At 33.7% G+C, this 20242-nt stretch overlaps 1 protein-coding gene across 2 annotated transcripts; it reads right to left on the bottom strand.

Annotated features, from left to right (window-relative positions):
• Window positions 1–1145: 1145 nt before the first annotated feature.
• Window positions 1146–3178, bottom strand: LOC120188188. Of its 2 annotated transcripts, XR_005522396.1 has the most exons (7): window positions 3041–3178; window positions 2634–2946; window positions 2292–2541; window positions 2002–2055; window positions 1779–1898; window positions 1452–1696; window positions 1146–1324 (listed from the first exon to the last, which is right to left on the bottom strand). XR_005522396.1 is itself a non-coding variant. In XM_039191697.1 (6 exons), exons 1-6 carry the CDS (start codon window positions 3070–3072, stop codon window positions 1575–1577), a joined length of 891 nt encoding a protein of 296 aa, XP_039047628.1. In that variant the 5' UTR covers window positions 3073–3178; the 3' UTR covers window positions 1354–1574. The 2 variants fall into 2 exon arrangements, 1 of the variants encoding a protein (XP_039047628.1); XM_039191697.1 differs by lacking the exon at window positions 1146–1324 and having other exon boundaries at window positions 1354–1696.
• Between the last annotated feature and the right edge of the window lie 17064 nt (window positions 3179–20242).

Raw genomic sequence — 20242 nt, 5'->3', positions numbered from 1 at the left:
TATTAAGAAATTAAATCATTGACACTACTAAATAATTCTAATGCAAAACTATTTTAACATGCGTATGCGACCTACTTGTTTAAATAAAATCGGGCGTGGAAACATCGGAGCATTAGATTAATGGTATTTTTCATCAAAATATGCGTAACATATACGTAACGAAATACATATATATATATATATATATAAACTATAAAGCCTCGTCAGTCCAAACCAAAAGCCATGTTGTGTGCTAGGAAACAAAGCCGTACGCTAACTGTAAATCTTATCGTTGGTATTGAAAGGTTCAAACGACCTTATCTGTCACCAATATCCATCCATCCATCAAACATCATCATTTTATTATTATTAATAATAAAAAAAGAACTTGGTGGTGTCTGTGTTAATGTTAAAATGGAGGGGCTCCCCAATAACAGGTTTAGTTGGTTGAACCACCGTGGAATTTGTAATACAAATTGAGAATGGGAAAACAGTGTTTGTTTTTCAATCCCCAATAATCTATTGCAAGTGATGTACTCATTTTCCTTTTATACGGGGGAGGTTAGTGAAGTTGTTCAATGGGATTATGTCTCTTACTCGTTTTTTCTCAATTATTTTTCAAATAAAAAACTGTTCCCAGATTTGTTACACTGATACTTACGGACCATTTTTGCCCGATGAGTGAAAGGCTGTTATTGCTTTTGGGTATGAAGAAAAGATTTTGTTGGGATTTGGGTAAGATAACCAGATCATTACCAACGACAGAAGCCGAGACACGAAATATATGTAAGATTTACTCAGAATCACCAGCAGCCGTTGCTTGGCGCTGCAACTGCTAGGGTAACTGCGTTTTTACTGTTTTACACCATGCGACTCAGAGTAAAAAAGTGAGAAAATACTCCAGCTGCTGGTTTATCAGGCATTGCATTGGGCAGCGCAAAGATACAAAATTCAAGCTTCCAAGAGACATCAACCAATTCATTAAATATTCTTATAAAAAGGGCCATATTTAACCATAATAGCTAATAAATGACCAATCTTCTCTCCTTTACCATTACAACTGTTTCCGTTGCCACCATAATAACATATAGTTTAGTTGATAACAGATCACCCCATGTGCTTAGCGTATTAGGGCTTATGTAAGTGTAGAAGATTAGACAAAATACTGTCCCCCTTAATTTCATTAAACATTTTCACTTGTCAACGACAAAATTCATGAACTTATTGACCCAAATCCCAGATTTACAAAAGCGTAAACCCGTTCTATATTTCATCATATCATCTTACTGTGTTTCCCCCATACAAAAGCTGCTTCGTAGATAAAGATTCTTACTTTATTTTTCACCTAAGCCTAACCCAAATCCCAGATTTACAAAAGCGTAAACCCGTTCTATATTTCATCATATCATCTTACTGTGTTTCCCCCATACAAAAGCTGCTTCGTAGATAAAGATTCTTACTTTATTTTTCACCTAAGCCTAACCCAAATAACCATTTAATCTTTCTTAAAATTACCCAGAGATTTTCCTTAAAAGCATATACTTCTATTTCACTATAAACTCCACCACTGGCAGATGTGCTAAGTTGAGAGTCGGTCAATATGTCCATTCCTGAGGTAACCCCACTTCGTGATTTATTCCTTGGTGTTGCCTGAAATTGCGTTGTTTTTGATTCGCAAATACATTCTCACCACTTTGAAGCTTCTTCATAGCAGCATCTGCAAGTGTAGAACAAAATCAAAAAAAGAAATACATACAACTATTAAAGTTAAATCTAATTAGATTGACATGATTTTGTACCAGTATCTGCAGTGAAATTTGCGTTGAAACGAGGATGAAGTTGGGGTTGGGCCTCAATCTCATTGAGATTCAAGTTCAAGGCCTGAACAACTCTGGCTGGAAGCAGAACAGTAGGACAAGCTGCCAAAGCAATCAAGATAATAAAACAAAATCAGATACTGACAAAAAAGACAGAAATTAATGCAATTTATATGTAAAAAGTACGAAAATATGAGATGAGGACCTGGCTTCTTGCGGTGTTCAGAAGGTGCACCAATACGGGGGGGCAAGAAAACACCAGTTCCAGCACATTCCCTTTTGGCAGTCGCATTGTTCAAGTAAACAGCCTGCATACCCGACCCGTTTGCCATCCGGTTTTCTGTGCTGCAGAGGGGGGAATGCAGAAGGAGACAAACCCTAGGCCTATTAGTACCATTGTTACTCCTCACTCTGTTTTGGACCACATGGGTGATGGCGTGGTTGCTGCTGATATTGCTTTTGTGCATTTATTTGGTTCATTAGTTCTGTAAACACCAGTTCCAGCACATTCCCTTTTGGCAGTCGCATTGTTCAAGTAAACAGCCTGCATACCCGACCCGTTTGCCATCCGGTTTTTCTGTTGCTGCAGAGGGGGGAATGCAGAAGGAGACAAACCCATAGGCCTATTAGTACCATTGTTACTCCTCACTCTGTTTTGGACCACATGGTGATGGCGTGGTTGCTGCTGATATTGCTTTTGTGCATTTATTTGGTTCATTAGTTGCTGTTGCTTCAGTATCTGAAACTGCGAACAAAGAACCAAACAAATTTATATACTGCAGAGGGAAAATCCAAACTTAAAGAAGCCATTTTTAGTTCTGTTTTGAGGATTTTTACTTGAGCGGCGTGCAGCTTCTGGTGAGAAAGTGACTGGGGATGCGGGTAAAAGCCGGAAACATCGAAGTTTTGAGAGAGCTTTGTAGCCGGCGAACGTAATAGGCCTCTGTTGTTGAATACGCCGTATGCTTCTTCATTCACGGGCATCCTAGCAACTTCCCCTGCCGCCGCATAAAGCAGATCCCACGTTTCCGGCGGCGACGAAAACCCGAGACTGACAAGTAGGGCTTCCACGGCTAGACCCTTGCATGCAACCGCATCCGCTTCTCGACGGACATAGCGTAGATTGCGGCGAACTTGGCCAGACCCAACCCTAAAAAACACCCCCAAGAAACAACTAAAATGAGAAACCATCTTTAAACCAAATAACTTAGTCGAGAAGTTCAGGGTTTAGATCATCAACAAACCTTAGGGTTTTTAGAAGCAAAAACACGCTCATTTCGGCGAATACCGTTTTCGAGAGTAGAGTGACCCATTTGACGAGTTAACCCAGCGAGATAATCTTCTTCGTCACTCTCTGTCTCAGTAGAACCCACCACGGACTCAACCGGAGAACTTGGATCCGAAGAGAAACCCAAATACCCAAACCCATAAGGGAACTCGTCGGGAAACAAAGACTTGGAACCATCCTCTATTTTCTTGAGGTTGCTCTTAGCTTTACCCCCATCCATGAACAAGTCGTCGTCTGTTAAAAACTGAGGAAGCCAAAACTCGCCGTCGTCTAAAACCTCCGCCATGAGTAAGAAAAAATCAGAGAAAAGACCCAAAGAGGAGAGAATTAGAGGAGTGTAGAGTAATGGGAAACTGCTGCTTGGTTAAGATTTAATAATAAGCAGTTGCATCTCTGTTAGTTTTGCTGGCCATGGCAGAGTTTGGGACCCAGCAAAACTTAAAATATGTATAAAATAAAAAAAAATATTCACAAGTGAGCAAAAGAAGGGAAGTGGGTTGGTGGAGGGGGGGGAAGAGATGGAGATTTTTTTAGTGATAAAAAGCAAAGGAAGAGAGAAATTGCAGAAAAGGCCAGGCTGAGTTTCCCACTCGCTGACAAAGGACGGTGTCTAACACGCTCCCAACTATTTTGGTGGGGTCCACGGAAGGAGTTGCAGGCTTGTAATCCAGTTAAGTAGGGCCCTTTGCCACCGTTTTCAAATTCTTTAGAGAGTTTTAGACTCAAGGCTAATTAATTTACTTAATTAGAAGCAAAAGATAATCCCAAAATTCATAATTTTTTTAAATATAAAATGTCATTTTCCGGAGGGCTAGGCTTTCCACGTGGCGATTCAGGGGTACACTATAGCGTATCTCCCCCAAGAAAAATCATATTTTATTTAATCATTTCCACTTGATACTGACTTTTGTTTGCGTTGCAAATTTCATTATCTAATCACAAATGAAGTGATAGGGATCTTAAATTCAATTTTCGAATGTCTTCTATCCCAATTAATCATATAATTTTGAATTGACAAAGTTATCCAATTATACATTATAAAATAGTAGTATCAATTTTAAATGTTTTAAAATTATTAAATGAGTGAAATCAACGAATACGATTATCTTTTTGATTTTTTACTTAATGATGTCACCACTTTATTAATTAAATAATGATTTAAAATTTAAAAATTACCATGTCAACTATGTCGTTAAATTTTTTACGGTGTGGTACTAAAATGAAACAAAAAGTAAACATTATGTGTGATTATGAAAAAAAATGAAAGTTTAGGTACTAAAACGAAATAAATGTGATAGTTTTAGGTATTAAATATATAGTTTACCCTTAAAAGAAAGTTGCATTTTATGTTCTTTGCATTCATTTGTATTGTTTATCATTTAACGAACGAACATGAACGAACACAAACAAGCTAGATTCCTTAATGAACGAACAATAATAAAAGAATTTGTTCGTTTAATTATTAGTGTTCTTACGTTGTTCGGTTAAAGTTAAACGAACGAACATGAATATATTCTCGTTCGTGTTCGGTTTGATTATAGGACTAATTATCAATAACATTGGATAAAGAAATAAATAATCTAAAACCATTTATTATGTTGTTGGAATGAGATGTAGTAAATAAATAGCCTTGGGTAGCAAAATTAGTGTTGTCCAACTTTCTTTTTATGACGATTCATGGAAATCCATTTTCTCATAAATGGTGACACACTTATGGCAGGTTTTGTAGGGTTTGTGAACTTAAACTCTGCCCCTTAATACTTAATAGGATAGACCAAAGGATATGCTTTACAAATAAATGTATCCGGGATTAACACATAATTTTATGTTAAATAATAAATTTGTAAAATTTTAAAGGAGAGTAAATTTTTGAAATTTTAGATGACGAAAATATATTATCAATAAAAATATAAAAAAAATAAAATATAAGAGAATCTAAATTTTTAAGAGGATGATTGTCTCATTTATCTCACTCGATCCATCCCTAAATACCCCATACATATGCTCCAATTATTTATTTTCCTTCGTATCCATAACCCATTTCCAATTTATATAAGGGACGCCTTTACTATTCAAAATATTTTTTAATCATGAATATTTTTTTCTATTAATCTTTGGATAAAGTACAAAAATAGTCCTCCGACTATAAGACGTTGTTTGTGAATCTCTTGATTATTAAAAGTTATAAAATAATTTCTTGACCATATAATGTAGTTTTATTAAATCCTCACACTATTAAAAGTTACAAAATCATCACCCGACTATTCATATACTCAAAATTGTCCTTTTCCATTAAAAATTTGATGGACATTAACCTGTTGACTGATATATAATAAATTACGATCCCAAAATCGTTTTAGTTGTATTTTTTGGATTGAATCTCCGTTTACATTATGTCATCGAGCAAGTGTTTGAAACATTATGCTGATGAGCTAGTGCTTGAAAGCAACGGTGATTGCAGTATACATCGTTAAAATATAATTTTATCTTTCACTCAACAAGTTAACGTTCAACTCAAACAGAAGTCAAATTTTTAACCAAAAAACGATTTTGGAACATGAATTTTATAACTTCTAATAATAGGGGACTCAATAAAATAATGTCTTATAATCATAGCACCATTTTGTAATTTTTAATAGTCATAAGACTCAACAAAATAATGTTGTATAGTCGAGGGACCATTTTTGTACTTTACGCTTAATTTGTTTACTATGAGATTTATTTATTTGAGAAAATAACTTCAGTGACAAAAAATGCCTTATAATATATGAATTTAACCAACGTTTTTTGGATTTGCCAAAATGACCAATAAATTCACAACGCGAATTCCAATTTCGCAACACAGTTTCCAACTTCGCAACGCGAATATGTAAATCGCATTGCGATTTTCCAAATTCGCGTTGCGATATTCTAAATTCGCAACGCGAAAGTCAAATTCGCAACTGAATTTCAAATTCGCAACGCGAATTTAATTTCGCAACAGGTTTTAGTTTCGCAACACAAATGTTTTGGGTATATAACAACGCAGCATCAACAACTCATAACCTAAATCTCTAAATCACAACTCATTCCATCTCCATCTATCACTCTCTCCGGCGACATTCGTTCCTATATCCAACGACATCCTTCCCCATCTCTATTTTTTTTACATAATTATTTCGATATATATTTTCAATGATATCTCCCAAATTATCAACTATCAACTTAATAAAGGTATGTTTTCTCTAAGTTAGTGATGATATCTAGTTATAGCGTTTGTTTAGTAAATTAATTATAATTTTAGAATGAAATCATCTAATGATGATCATGTTTGGATAGATTTGTGTTTTGGAGGGTCATAGGAGAATGTTCATGGTGTTTTACAATATGTGCCTTTACCCATGAATCTTCAACTAAAACTATCATTAAAAAAGTTAACTTATGAACTCTATGTTACGTTGCAAAGAAATTGAATTTAGAGCCTCTAAGTGGATTTAGGCTATCTTATCTGAGAAAAGGTAAAGTTTATTTGTTAACCGACAATGAAGATGTTGAACGATTCATTGTTTATATTAGTGTTTCGCAAGAAGATGATGTTACATTATATGTTGTTGAACCTAGAAGTAGTGAAGTTGGGTCAGTAACGGGTAGTAATCAACTAAGTTTTTCAACCCAAAATTTAATGGTTCCACTACAATTTCATCACCAAGCAATTTGATTCACCACATTTCCAATACCAAACACAATATCAAACACAATCTCAAAAACCCACAACCTTTTCCTAATCCAAATCCCAATCAACTTCAGCACCAAATTTCGGTTTTCGTATTGACCAGTTAGATGATTATGAGCCAACAGAAAAAATTGTGAGTACTAGTCAGTATTCAAAATTTGATCTTGGTCAATACTCGGATTTTAATGATGTGATGGAAGAAGAAACAGACCCTGCATGTATGATTTTGATATTGGTCAAATCTGAATTTGATGATGAAACAGCCGCTGCCGAGGAAGATGTTGTTGATGATAATGAGGAGGAAGTTACGACTGTGAATGAACATGTTGAACATCCATTCTGTAATTCATATAACCCTGAAGAAGAAAAAGTCCCCGAAGAAAGGAAAAAGAAGAAAATGCCACGGGAGTATAACTGGAATATGCCAGAATTACTTCAGATACCGGAAGAGAGTTGGTAAAGATATCAGTTGATTGTTACAAAGTTATTCGTATCAAGAAAGATGATTGTTTTGATACAAAGGAAGACTTGAAGATAGCTTTGTATACGAAATATGTGGAAGATGGCTATCAACTAAGAGTTAACAAATCAAGCAAAGATCGTTTCGAAACAATGTGTATGATTGACAAAAACTGTATGTGTCATATGATTGCTAAGAGGATAAAAGATTGCGAAATGTTTCAAGTTAGGACTTTTATTGATAAACATACATGTTCAAGAACCCAAGTTTTTCCTCACCATAGACAGGCAAACAAAAAGGTGTTGGTGGTTTTCTGGCTAAGTTAATGTTTTTGAATGGAAGGGTATATCGGAGACATGAAATTATGACTGGCATGAATGCTCGGTTCAAGATTAGTATCTCATATTCTCAAGCTTGGAGAGCCAAATGTTATGCCTTGGAATTGTTGAGGGGGTCGCCAGAAGCATCGTTTGCCCAACTGCCGGCTTATTGTCACAATTTAAAACTGAAAAATCCTAGGTCGGTAACTCATATCAAAACAGATAGAGATGGACGCTTTGAGTTGCTGTTTATCGCCATTGGTGCTGCGGTTAGTAAATAATTATAATTTTGTTGACTCATTTTGTTAGTTGCATGCTTTTCACATTAAATGATTATATTCTTGTGTATATGATTTGTAAATTCGTTCGTTTATTACTTGCATGCGTCCAGTTATTATAGTTGATGGAGCACATTTGAAAGGTCGATACCTTGGAGTAAACTTATTAGCAGTAGCCATGGATGTTAACAATGGGATACTGCCAATAGCTTACGGGGTTGGCAAATCTGAAACCTCTGATTCATGGACATGGTTTATGGGGCATCTTAGGGATTGCATAGGTCCTATTAACAATCTGACAATCATATCCGATAGGGCAAACTCAATTGACAACGCTGTTAGAAGGTGTTTCCATATGCTTTTCATGGACTTGTGGTGTTTATTGTACAGAAATCTAAAATCAAGGTCTGCTGGTATAAAAATCACAAAGACATACTGGAAGACTGTAAAAGCTTATCAGGAAGTGGATTTTAATAAGCATATAAATTGTTTAAGACGTGTTTTGCCTCAATGTGCTCAAACACTAGAAGATGTCGGGTTTGAAATATGGTCAAGAGTACATCAACTTGGAGCAAGATATGGTTTCATGACGTCTAATAGTGCAGAATCAATCAACGCTCTAAGTCGTCATTCCCGGAAATTACCCATTACTATGTTAATGGAGTTTTTTCGAGCCTCTATTCAACAGTGGTACTACAAGAAAAGAAACCATTTAGGTATTATTTCTTTAAATTCGTAACTTATCATATATTTTACTAAGTATTATTTATTTAAATTTACAGGAATATTGGAATGTCGTGTTACACCATGGACTGAAAAAAAGATAAAGAAACGTGTTGTGAAGTCAACGTCCTGGAGAGTTGAACCATTTTCAAACACTTTGTTTGAAGTATTGGATAATAATTTAAATGGGCTTGTCGATCTAAATGCAAAGACGTGTAGTTGTAAGAAATGACAAACATCTGATTATTCATGTGGTCATGTTATAAAAGTTGCTCTTCATCTAAACCAAGATGATTCAAGCGCATACGCTCTGGGTTGCTAAACTACAGAAGTATATCGACAGACTTATGCCGAGATTGTCTACCCATGTCCACATCCTTCTGAGTGGGACATACCAGATAACTTACAAACAGTTTTGCCACTAGTCATGGACAGCAGGCTACCTGGCCGACCAAAAATCACGATCGTATACTGTCTAAGGGTGAAGAGAGAGGATATCGACATGTAGTCGGTTGCAAGGAGAGTGGTCATACAAGGTTGACCTGTGGATCACCAGTGCCATCACAATCATCTTTTCCTCTACCAAAAAATGGATCCTCATCAAAATCCAAAGCTCATATGGTGCCAAGCAAAAGGAAATCAAAATCAAAATCCCAATCACAACCGGCTTCACCTTTTGGGACTTATTAACTTAGGTGATTTTAAAATGCAAACGTTGTATTATGTGTATTTTATGTGTGAATGCATACATTTTCAGTTAGACGTTCATTAGTAACTTGAGTTTGAACATTGATATGATATGTTCAGTTGTTATCATGTTGGGATTTTCTCGTGTTTGATTGTTTGGATAGTTGTTCTCTTGCTTCTTCAAGTGTCCTTAGCTTATATTTATAGCTTCGAATGTGTTTGATGTTGTATATACCTTGATTTTGTATGTTGCGATCAACGCGAAAGTCAAATTCGCAACGCAAAATAAGCGTTGCGAATTAAACTATCGCGTAGCGAATTTAACTTTCGCGTTGCGAATTTGACTATCGCAACGTTTATTTCGCGTTGCGAATTTACCTTCAACATGTCTTTTTTACCTTCGACATAATTCAGATTGAAAATTAAACAACAAATCAATTAAACATTGTTGTGGGTACATTATTTGAACATTGTTATGGGTACATTATTTGGAAAAATAATGTTCCAGACTTCGTTAGAAATAACCATTTTTCATCGAATTAATTTCATTTTTGTGGGTACATTATTTGAACATTGTTATGTATAAATTTGTTGTGTATGTATGTTTTTGTTTGATTATATTGCATGAATATTTTCATTCAGATGAGATGGGTTGTGTATAACAAGACAATCTATCTCTTCCATATGAGTACTTTATTCCAACCATGTGACAAGTGTGACAACCCCATCAACTCACAACTCAGCTTTGAACTAAATCAATATTGTCTTTTAGCTTGATAGTTCATAAAGCATGTTACTTGAACAGTATGAATCAATTATGCAATTTCCATGTTCAATTTAACACTGTATTTCAAATTCATTTCATATGTAATTGGAGTTTGAATTTAAATTTCAATTTGAGTTTGAATTTCAATATAAATTTCGGCTCCACTATAAATATTAGCCAAGCCAATATGCATGTATCATTGATTATTCCTAATTTCCATTGTTTTTTTCAACTTTAAACGCGAGGGAAATCCCGACCATCGTATTTTTTGGTCAACTTTAAAGCGTCAGAAATGTTTCGGGCGTATGATCTGGGTGGTATACGGGAAATGCAACAAATGAAAACTAAAATCATAAGTCCGAAATGCTTCTGAGTACTACCCAAATCATAAGTCCGAAATGCTTCCGATGCCTATCAAAATCCAAAGCTCATATGGTGCCAAGCAAAAGGAAATCAAAATCCAAATCTCATATGGTGCCAAGCAAAAGAAAATCAAAATCTACAACTTGAGTTTGAACATTGATATGATCTGTTCAGTTGTTATCATGTTGGGATTTTCTCGTTTTTGATTGCTTGGATAGTTGTTCTCTTGCTTCTTCAAGTGTCCTTAGCTTGTAATTCATAGCTTGGAATGTGTTTGATGTTGTATATACCTTAATGTTGTATGTTGCGATCAACGCGAAAGTCAAATTCGCAAACCGAAAATCGCGTTGCGAATTTGACTATCGCAAAGCTTATTTCGCGTTGCGAATTTGTACCTTCAACAGGTCTTTTTTACTTTCAAACATAATGCAGATTGAATTTTTTAGAAACAACAAATCAACTTTTACAAATCAATTAAACAAGCAAAAAAATAATTCTTATTTACAAATCAAATTAAACAAATCAGCTTTTACAAATCAATTAATCAAAAAATAAATCTTATTTCCTCATCAATTGTAACAAATCAACTTTCAATGTAAAATTCAATTAAACAAAGAAAAAAAGTGTACCCCATACTATTGTTTATGCACAAATACATTTCACGCAGCTCACTTCAGGATTAACCTGCAGAAACCAAACATTTGCTCAAACAACACTTTCTACACATCTAAAACCAACAAACAGCAAATTACTGAATTCTAGGTACTTAACCAAATATTTTTAAACCAATTAAAGAGTATATATGTTAACAACACTTGCTCAAACTTACCAATTGTTTATGTACAACTTTCAGCACGCGGATGCAGGTAGGCAGCGTCTCGAATATATCGATCTGGCCATATAATGCCGAAACCACAAGCCTACTGCATCTCTATCTCTATCTGTGGGAGGTAGATATTGTATACTTCCTATCGTCAAACGTTCCAAGAACAAGCATACGAGAGGACCACAATCCCCTCTGTCTCCCTGCGTTTGTTGTGGCACAGTATCATCTCTAATCATTGTAATTTTTAACTTCTTTGGCTTCTTGTTTCCAGATTTTGTCCAATAATCAATCGCATTCAAGAATTTAGCCAAATGATCGCTCCATCTCTTTGTAATAATATCTCTCAAATCAGACAATGGTATGTAATTCAACATGCTGTCATATACCACTGTCTTCAGGGATGGGAGCTGAAGCTCGACGAGAAGCCAATAACACTTTTCCAAAATAGGGATAAACACATGCAATCATAAATAATTGCGCACATCAAATAAAATTTATGAAAACCTTTAAAATATTCAAAAAATAAATACTAACCTTATCGACCTCCCACCACGCAGGATAAAGTTTAGCTTTTCCATTAACCAACTTATATGAAGCATCTCTCTGATCCTTCAAGTGAGCTGCGTGAAAAAACGTCGGCATAATAGTCCATCGAATACCTCTTTTCTTCAATTTCCTTATTATTAGAAGACGTGACACCCATGCATCAATATGCTGTTTTATAAAAAAAATTATTAGTGAATTTATTAATAATTTAAAAAAAATTAATCAAAATGCAATATAAGAAGAATATAATACTTACCCCCCTTCGAGGTAGCCATTATCTTCAACCCCTAATAAAATACCCCACCAAAACTGATCAAGAAACAAATGAATAGCATCGTCGATTTGGAATAGGTCAGAATAACACCCCTTGCTCCGCTCATGTAGATAAAAATCAACTGCGGTCTTAGCCCAAAGGATATTATCTGTAATTGTGTCTGGTAGTGTTTCCATCTCCTGCTGAGGAATGGTATTGGCCGGTAACTCATATGAAAGCCAACACGCATCCATCATATCGGGCAAGGGAGGTGGTTTATCAATATGTCGACATATGACGCCAAATGAATCGGGCTCTTGAACGGCGGGCGGGACCACTTGAACGATGACAGTGACCTCTTGAACGGTGGGAGAGGCTTCTTCGATGATGATAGGGGCCTCTTGAATGATAGGAGGTGCCTCTTGAATGATGATAGGTGCATCAGACTTATTCTTATGGAGTCTTGTCACTAGTGGGGTGAACGGAGACGTAATGGCACGTGCACGACGTCTGATGCGTGAACCCTATCGTGTAAGAAAAACCCGACGTAAAGCATCTATCTTAACGGGCCGCTGAAAATAAATTAATATATAAATCAGTAAATAAATAAATAAATAATGCCAAAAAAGTTTTTTACATTTTTAGTATAGTATTAAACAAATTTACCCCATTGCTTAGAGTATTAAACTCATTCTGCAACAATGAAACAATCTCGCGTAGAGCGGCAACTTCAACACGTAAGGTAGATACCTCACCGCGTAGCGCACCACTGTCATCGCGTAAAAAATCCACCTCACCACGTAAATATCGAACATCATCACGCCATGTACCATTATCTTCATGTAAAGTACCGACCTCATGACGCAAAGCACCGACCTCATCACGTAATTCCCCTAACTCATCCCGTGGAGGTGGAGAATAGGGAGATGGAGATAGACGGAGCCTCTTTGCCGGTCGCCTATCATGAGGTAATGGTGGAGAAGAGGCTCGATGATGTGATGGAATAGGTGATGGTGGAGATGGAGAAGAGGCTCGACCAGGTGATGGCTCCGGGTGTCGAGCTATAGAATCAGCCCGATGGGGTGATGGCTCTCGAAGTGGGGGGTTCTCATCATCCGTCCCATCAAAAAACCGCTTACTAGCTTGCCACCAATCAGTGGCAAGCTTAGCATCTGAGGGTGTCAGCCTCTGTAATGGGTAGTTGGCCTCCTAACAATATAAAAGCTCAAACAAAGTTAAACATGTACTAGTAATAACTTATTTATATATGGTAGTATTTGTGTGTTAACTTACATCATTAATCGTCGTATATGGGAGTAAGTCTTCCCAATCCAACATGCGTTTCCTCTTCCAGGTAATAGCCCTAGGAATCATTTGATCTTTTTATCGCATATGTCGCATGCTGGGGAAAGCGTCAAATATCCAAATCTACAAACAATATAATACACAAACATTAGTAATTGTTAAATAATTAATTATAATTTTGGAAACATTATATAGAAATTCTTACCTTAAAGGCCCAAGTAAAGCTTGTCAAAGTGTATTTAGAACCATCACCCCGCAAACTTTTTCGGTCCTCGAAGGCATATGACAACTTCTTCCAGGTAGCTTTCCATATATATGAACCCCACGGAAACAGGTTCCATGCATTTAGGTTCTCTACCAATAATATTATGTCCTCGGAGATTGGTTGTCTGCCCTCTTTGCCTAAAAAGCCGGCATGCAAAAGTAGTAAATGGCATACTCGGACAACATCAATGTCATCCATCATAGTAAAACCATCTTTATCAAATAATCTCTTCAAGTCATCGACATGCATACTCGGCTTCGACTTTGCCAGCTCAAGAAAAACCCGATATAACCATGATGGGCGGGCGATATGACTAGTGTACCGACCTACATCATCATGTCCGAAGCATAGACTGGTGATTAAGCAAAACTCCTCCCGCCCAAAACAAGTATACGACGGTGTCGAAGGAAAATGAAACCATATCTCTTCATCACCACGATGTACCCCCTCGGGTAGATCGTTAGTCATGGTCTGAAGAAACAAATGTGTCAACATAGCATCTCCACCCGGATGTTGTATTTTCAGCCATGGCCCGAAGCAAGTCCTCAAATAATTTTCTTTGTAGAGGTGTAAGCGTCGATGCAATTTTAGTGGCTATGCTTAATTTATTCCTTAAGGTCAATTGAGCCGAAAAAAATTTCTACAAAAACAATAAACATACCAAGTTAGATATACCAAAAACTACAAATTATATATTACAAACAGACATGATATTAAACAATGAAAACAAAGCCAAATATGTTTCAAACTAGCACGGTATTCACCCAAGTCATTATTCCATCATAGTTCACAAAATGCATCAGATAACATTCCAGAAGTAAGCACTTATATAAACATTTAAAAAGACAACATTTAGGTTTAGTGCAGGTTCAAGGACAACATAAAGAGTAGTAGTTTATTCTTCAAACTTAAATTAGCAACACTGTGAAGTTAGTATTTGTCTTTGTTTTTTGGTTGAAGTAATACAATTCATTCAAGTTTCAATTTGACGAATAAAAGAAGTTTCTGAAACTTAAATTCGCAACGCGATTTTAGTTTTGCGTTGCGATTTTCATTTTCGTGTTACGAATTTGGTGTTGCGATTTAGGGTTTCTTCAACAAAAAGACAAAACAAAGACAAATACTAACTTCATAGGGTTAAAGACTAAACAGTTTAGCAGTATTGGCAGCAACCGAATGAATTTAGCAATCTCAGTGAAATGGTTAATCTTATAATAATACAAAAATTTCAAAATAAAAATAAGAGATTAAAAAAACTAACCCTCGGTGGTTGATTTTCTATTTCTGACCGTGAATAGTTGTGAGGGTTAATCTGAGAGATGGAGATAGATGGATTTCGTCGGAAATGGGGACGGATTTCGTCGGAGATGGGGACGGATGTCGCCGTAGAGAGTGAGAGATGGAGATGGGACTGAGTTGTGCTTTAGAGTTTTAGGTTAGAGATGATTTGCGATAATACTGTTTACATTTGTGTTGCGAAATTAATATTGTGTTTCGCATAAAAACATTTGACTTTCGCGTTGCAAATTTGACTATCGCGTTGAGAATTTGACTATCGCGTTGCGAATTTGGACACTGGGTTGCGAAATTGGAATTCGCGTTGCGAATTTGTTGGTCATTTTGGCAAATCCAAAAAAAGTTGGTTAAATTCGTATATTATAAGACATTTTTTGTCACTGAGGTTATTTTCTCTATTTATTTTAATAGTACGTGGTGATTATAAGATAGTATTTGTTCAAAATCTATTCTAACAATTGACAATGTTACAACACATATTTTACAGGCATGATTATTCAAACTCGAGATCGCTAAAGAAAACAATATTATCTTTTATTACAAAATTCATTCAAAAGTTCATGAGATTTAATTTTTAAAAAACATATGGTGAGAAAACATATAATACTTGTTCGACGGTGTAAAAAGGTTCATTTATATGCTACATTTCTACATATTAAAAGAACTCCCTAAAACAATACACAAAAATATCACTAAAATTACAGGCAAGATCAAATTATTGTACATAGGTAACTTATAACAAGATGATAGTCAGGGTAACTGAGAAAAGAATTGTATCTGTACATAATTGAATTCACAGCTTCTTAAATATTACGATAATGGTATTAATCGAAATAATGCTCAATTAATTAAAAGAATATTTTTTAAAAATTATTAAATGAATATAATATAGGGAATAAAATATAACTTTTATAAAACTATTTTTAAAATATAAAAAATAATAAAATGTATAATTAGTGGTGACGAATTTATGAACTTGTAAATTATAAAATATGAAATTTATTTAGATAATTATTTATTTTATTGATTCTACTTATTTTGGAATTTTGTTTATACTTATCTCATATAAATATTTTATATTATAATATATATGTGTTAAAAATATTTCTAAATTCAATACCGATTATTATATATAGCAGTTATAGTAATATGATATATAATCAGAGTGGTGAGGGAGTGGTCTAGGCCGGTTGGTGAGGTGGGGGTTTCGGGGCAATAAAATTTGGAAATGTTATAGACGGAACAAAAATGAAAAATACGAGTGTTGAAAAAATTATATTAGGATTTAAATCATTTGTTATAGTATATGTTAAATTTATTTTGAGAAAAAGATAATTTTTTAAAATTTATTAAAAAATAAAATTCGTTATATGAATTGAAAGAAAATTATATAAAATTCGTTATATTTTTATAATAAATTTTTATTATTTATTATATTTTATGAAATTCATCATTATCATATGAGGAATTCTACACATACTATAATAAATGATTTTAATCTCAAATTAATTTTTTAAACACGTGTATTTATGTATATAAAAAAATCTACCTGCATTATTTGTCCAACAAAATCCGCAGACTCGTCTGCCTCCAGCAAACAATACGCTTTCGTTGGATCCTATTTAATTATTTGGTTTCTCTTAAGTGTAACCCTTAAGCTTCTTCTCATTATTCCATCAATCCTTTCATCATCATTAATTTTCTTTTATTCAACGCTGGAGATATAATTCTGAGTTGACTCGGCTGGGATAATCAAATCAAATATATATAAAAATGAGTAAAATTTCTTAACAATGGGGAAAATTGGTTCATTTAAGAGGTTAGAAAAAATATTTATTAAGATAAGATGTTTGTTACAATATTAATAGAAAAATACAAAAATATTATATTTTTAGAGAAATGTATAAAAGATATGACAACTTTTTCAAATTGTATGTAACGATAATGTCATAACTAGCATAACAATAATTCAAAAGGTATTGAATGATTCAGACGTCTTCTCAAAGATACACCATAACAATAACAAACAACAAATAATTTTCTTAATACCCTAAATGAATCAATTATTTTTCTCAACAAAATACCTACCAATTTTTGAAAAAAAATATTTTTAATGGATATTGAACCTTGAATTAAGAGAGAAGAGATGTGTTAGCAGGTTTTTTTTTTTTTTTTTGATTAAGTTAAGGTGATTACAAAGTAGTATTTGTTCTAAGTACGCTCAATCATTTGACAATAAACATTCAATTATCTTTACACCGTTGGAGCTCAAACTCTTAACCTTTAAAAATAATAATAATTTTTTAATCACTTAGATAAATATAATTGTGCTTAGCATGCCTCTTTTCACAAGTAAGGGTGTAAAAAGCTGACCCGACCTGTAAAATTGATTGAAATCGACTCGAGTCAAAACTGTTTTTGACATACGTTGTGGCGATTCGAAATCAACTTGAGTAGGAACTAGTGTTGACCTGAACCCGAGTTAGACATGGAAATTGTGGATCTAAACCTGACCTGCACCCGACCTTAGAACTACCTAAACTCGAATTGAACCGAAAATGTGATACTTGAACCTGGCCTGCATCCGATTGATATGAACCTGAACCCGAGATTGACCTGGTAAATAAACGGTATTACCCGACCTGTTATGGAGCTGACATGTAAATGATCTGACTTGTTATTGACCTGATATAATATTTACCTGACTTATGTATTAACATTGATGAAATTATAAGATTTAATAAAATTGTGAGAGTTTGAGTTTATAATAAATTATACTAAATTAATATGATTAATTTTTAAATGTTATAATAAAATATTAATTATGATAATTAAATTATTAAATAGACTAATTATATTAATTATGATTCTTATGTTATTAATCTTCAATATAATCATTAATTTTATTTTATTAAGTAATTTATGTATTAAACATTATTAATTAAATTAATTATAATGATTACAAGTTAGGATAATTTATTGGCATTGAACATGATTAATAAAATTATTTTAAATGTAAATTATATAGTTTAATTTATGTAAAGAAATTTTATCTAACAATTATGACAAATATAAAACATAATATAAAAGATGAATTTTATTGATATTGATAATGTAAAAAACATTTGATCTAAAATTTGAATAACATTTGATTTATTACAGTTGAATACAATAAAATCACAATAAAATGAACAAAAACAAAATATTGTTAAGCTCTCAGATCTTATAACAAAAGTTTTATAAGGCTAAAAACATAACTTTGCTACCATAAATTTCTTCATCGAGTTTTTGTATCAAAATATCTAAGGCTACCAACATTGTTAAATTACAGGCAACTTTTCAGCTTTAAAGTCACCAACATAATTTAACATGAGTAACAGTATGGAAAAAAAAAGACAAGTTACAACAATTTATTTAAGTCAGACCAACAAAATAAATTACAAGACAACAACAGGCAGTAGGCATCAGGCAGCAACAACCAACATTTCTGCATTAAACAAGCATGCAGTCAGTGGTAAAGCCAAAGGGAATATGGTGGCCAATAGTGCCAAACATTTTTAACTTTACCAAACCCTTATAGAATCAAGCATTCAACATAATTTATAATAACAGAAACAATATCAAGCAGAATCGGGAAAAAACAACAAGAAGAATTTAGAATGATGCTTGTTGCAACTTGCAAGGCACCCTACAAAAAACAGAAGCATCAGTAAATAATGGTTTAAGTATTGTTAAACATAATAAATATTATAAATCATTAGTAAATAGAAGTTACCTGTAAAGGGAAGAAACAAGACAAAATCTCCAATTTCAATGGTTTCGCTTACTGTTAAACATCCTAAAAAATTAAAATGAAATTTAAATAATTAATGAACAATTTGAAATATTAATGATATTAACATAAAAAATAAAACAATTTGGTATACCTTTGCATAGCAGACTCATTAACCATAATAAGATATTCTTCATCCTTATCCTCAAACTCAAAACCGTACAACCAATTACATGTTGTTACAAAAATCTTAACATTTTTATGTAAGAGTTTAGCTCTTAATTTGTTCAAAATTCGACCCTCATACTATAGGATGATTTAGATATAACATAAGTAATTGGAATAGCCAATTTATCTCTCACCATGCGAGAAAGTACTGGATATGAAATACTCTGATTTTTCTAATACTCCAAAATATCAAAGTCAAGGGGCAAATTGATGTAAGAGTCAACATTGAATCGTCTACTCCTTGAAATAGTTAAATTGGCATTAAAATTTTGAAAAATAAAAGACAAAAATTAGTAAATGAAAACAGGTAATAAATAAGATAAAATTTAACTTGAAATTATAATAACTAACATGAAATATATCTAATTTTCTAAATGTTTGAGGTCGATTAGAACTTGAGCCACTTTTGTCTAAGGATGTGTTACTTTGGACAAAAGAAGAAGAGGAAGAAGTACAATGTGCATTTTTTGAATAAAATACATATAACTCAATAAACTCATTATAAATTAGACTTATCCTCCTTTGAACCTCATCCTCAACATAAAGTACATTATACAACTCCTTCAAAAGTTGTAATTCATATTGAGGATCAAGTAAAACAGCAAAAGATAGACTCATTGAATGATCATACCAATATTTGTCATATAGTTCAAGCATGTGTCATACTATTGCAGAAATACATTCACAATGATCATTATGAGCATCACACAACAGTTTTTCAATTGCAACAACGTTAGCCAAATACAAGTTAGAAGTGAGATATTTAGAACCATAGAACATAGTAGTAATTTCATAAGAAAATCACAGATTGTTTGAACAATTTCCCACTCATGATCAACAATGATATCCAACTCATTTTCCCATTAACAAACAAGTTAATTGCTAATCTAGCCTCAAGTGCCCTATGAATCATAAAGTAAGTAGAATTCCATCGAGTAGGAACATCCAATACTAACTTACAAGAGAAAGAATAATCACAGTCTTTAACAACTAAGTCAAAGGCACAAAGTCGAGAGTTAGAATAATCAATAAACTTAACAATTTCACGCAATTCAATAATAGAAGAATCAATTACCTTCAAACCTTTTTGAACTATCAAATTTAAAATGTGGGAAACACACCTTATATTGAAGTACTTACCATTGCAGAGAAGAGGAGAAATGACATTCAAATTATCTTTCAGTCTCTTAACCATTCTATAATTTGCAGATGCGTTATCAAGTGTAATGATAAATACTTTTTTTCAAGACCCCACTCACATATCATGTCTTTCACAAACTTAAAGATTGACTCACCATCACGAGGAGGACGAAAAATAATGAAAATTAAGTATTTTAGATTGAAGTTTCTAGTTATTA

This window comes from Hibiscus syriacus, unplaced genomic scaffold (genome assembly GCF_006381635.1).
Source record: "Hibiscus syriacus cultivar Baekdansim isolate YM2019G1 unplaced genomic scaffold, ASM638163v2 tig00116939_pilon, whole genome shotgun sequence".
NCBI classification, from domain to species: Eukaryota; Viridiplantae; Streptophyta; class Magnoliopsida; order Malvales; family Malvaceae; genus Hibiscus; species Hibiscus syriacus.
Note: the sequence above shows the minus strand (reverse complement) of the source record. Positions and strands in the feature narration are given on the sequence as shown.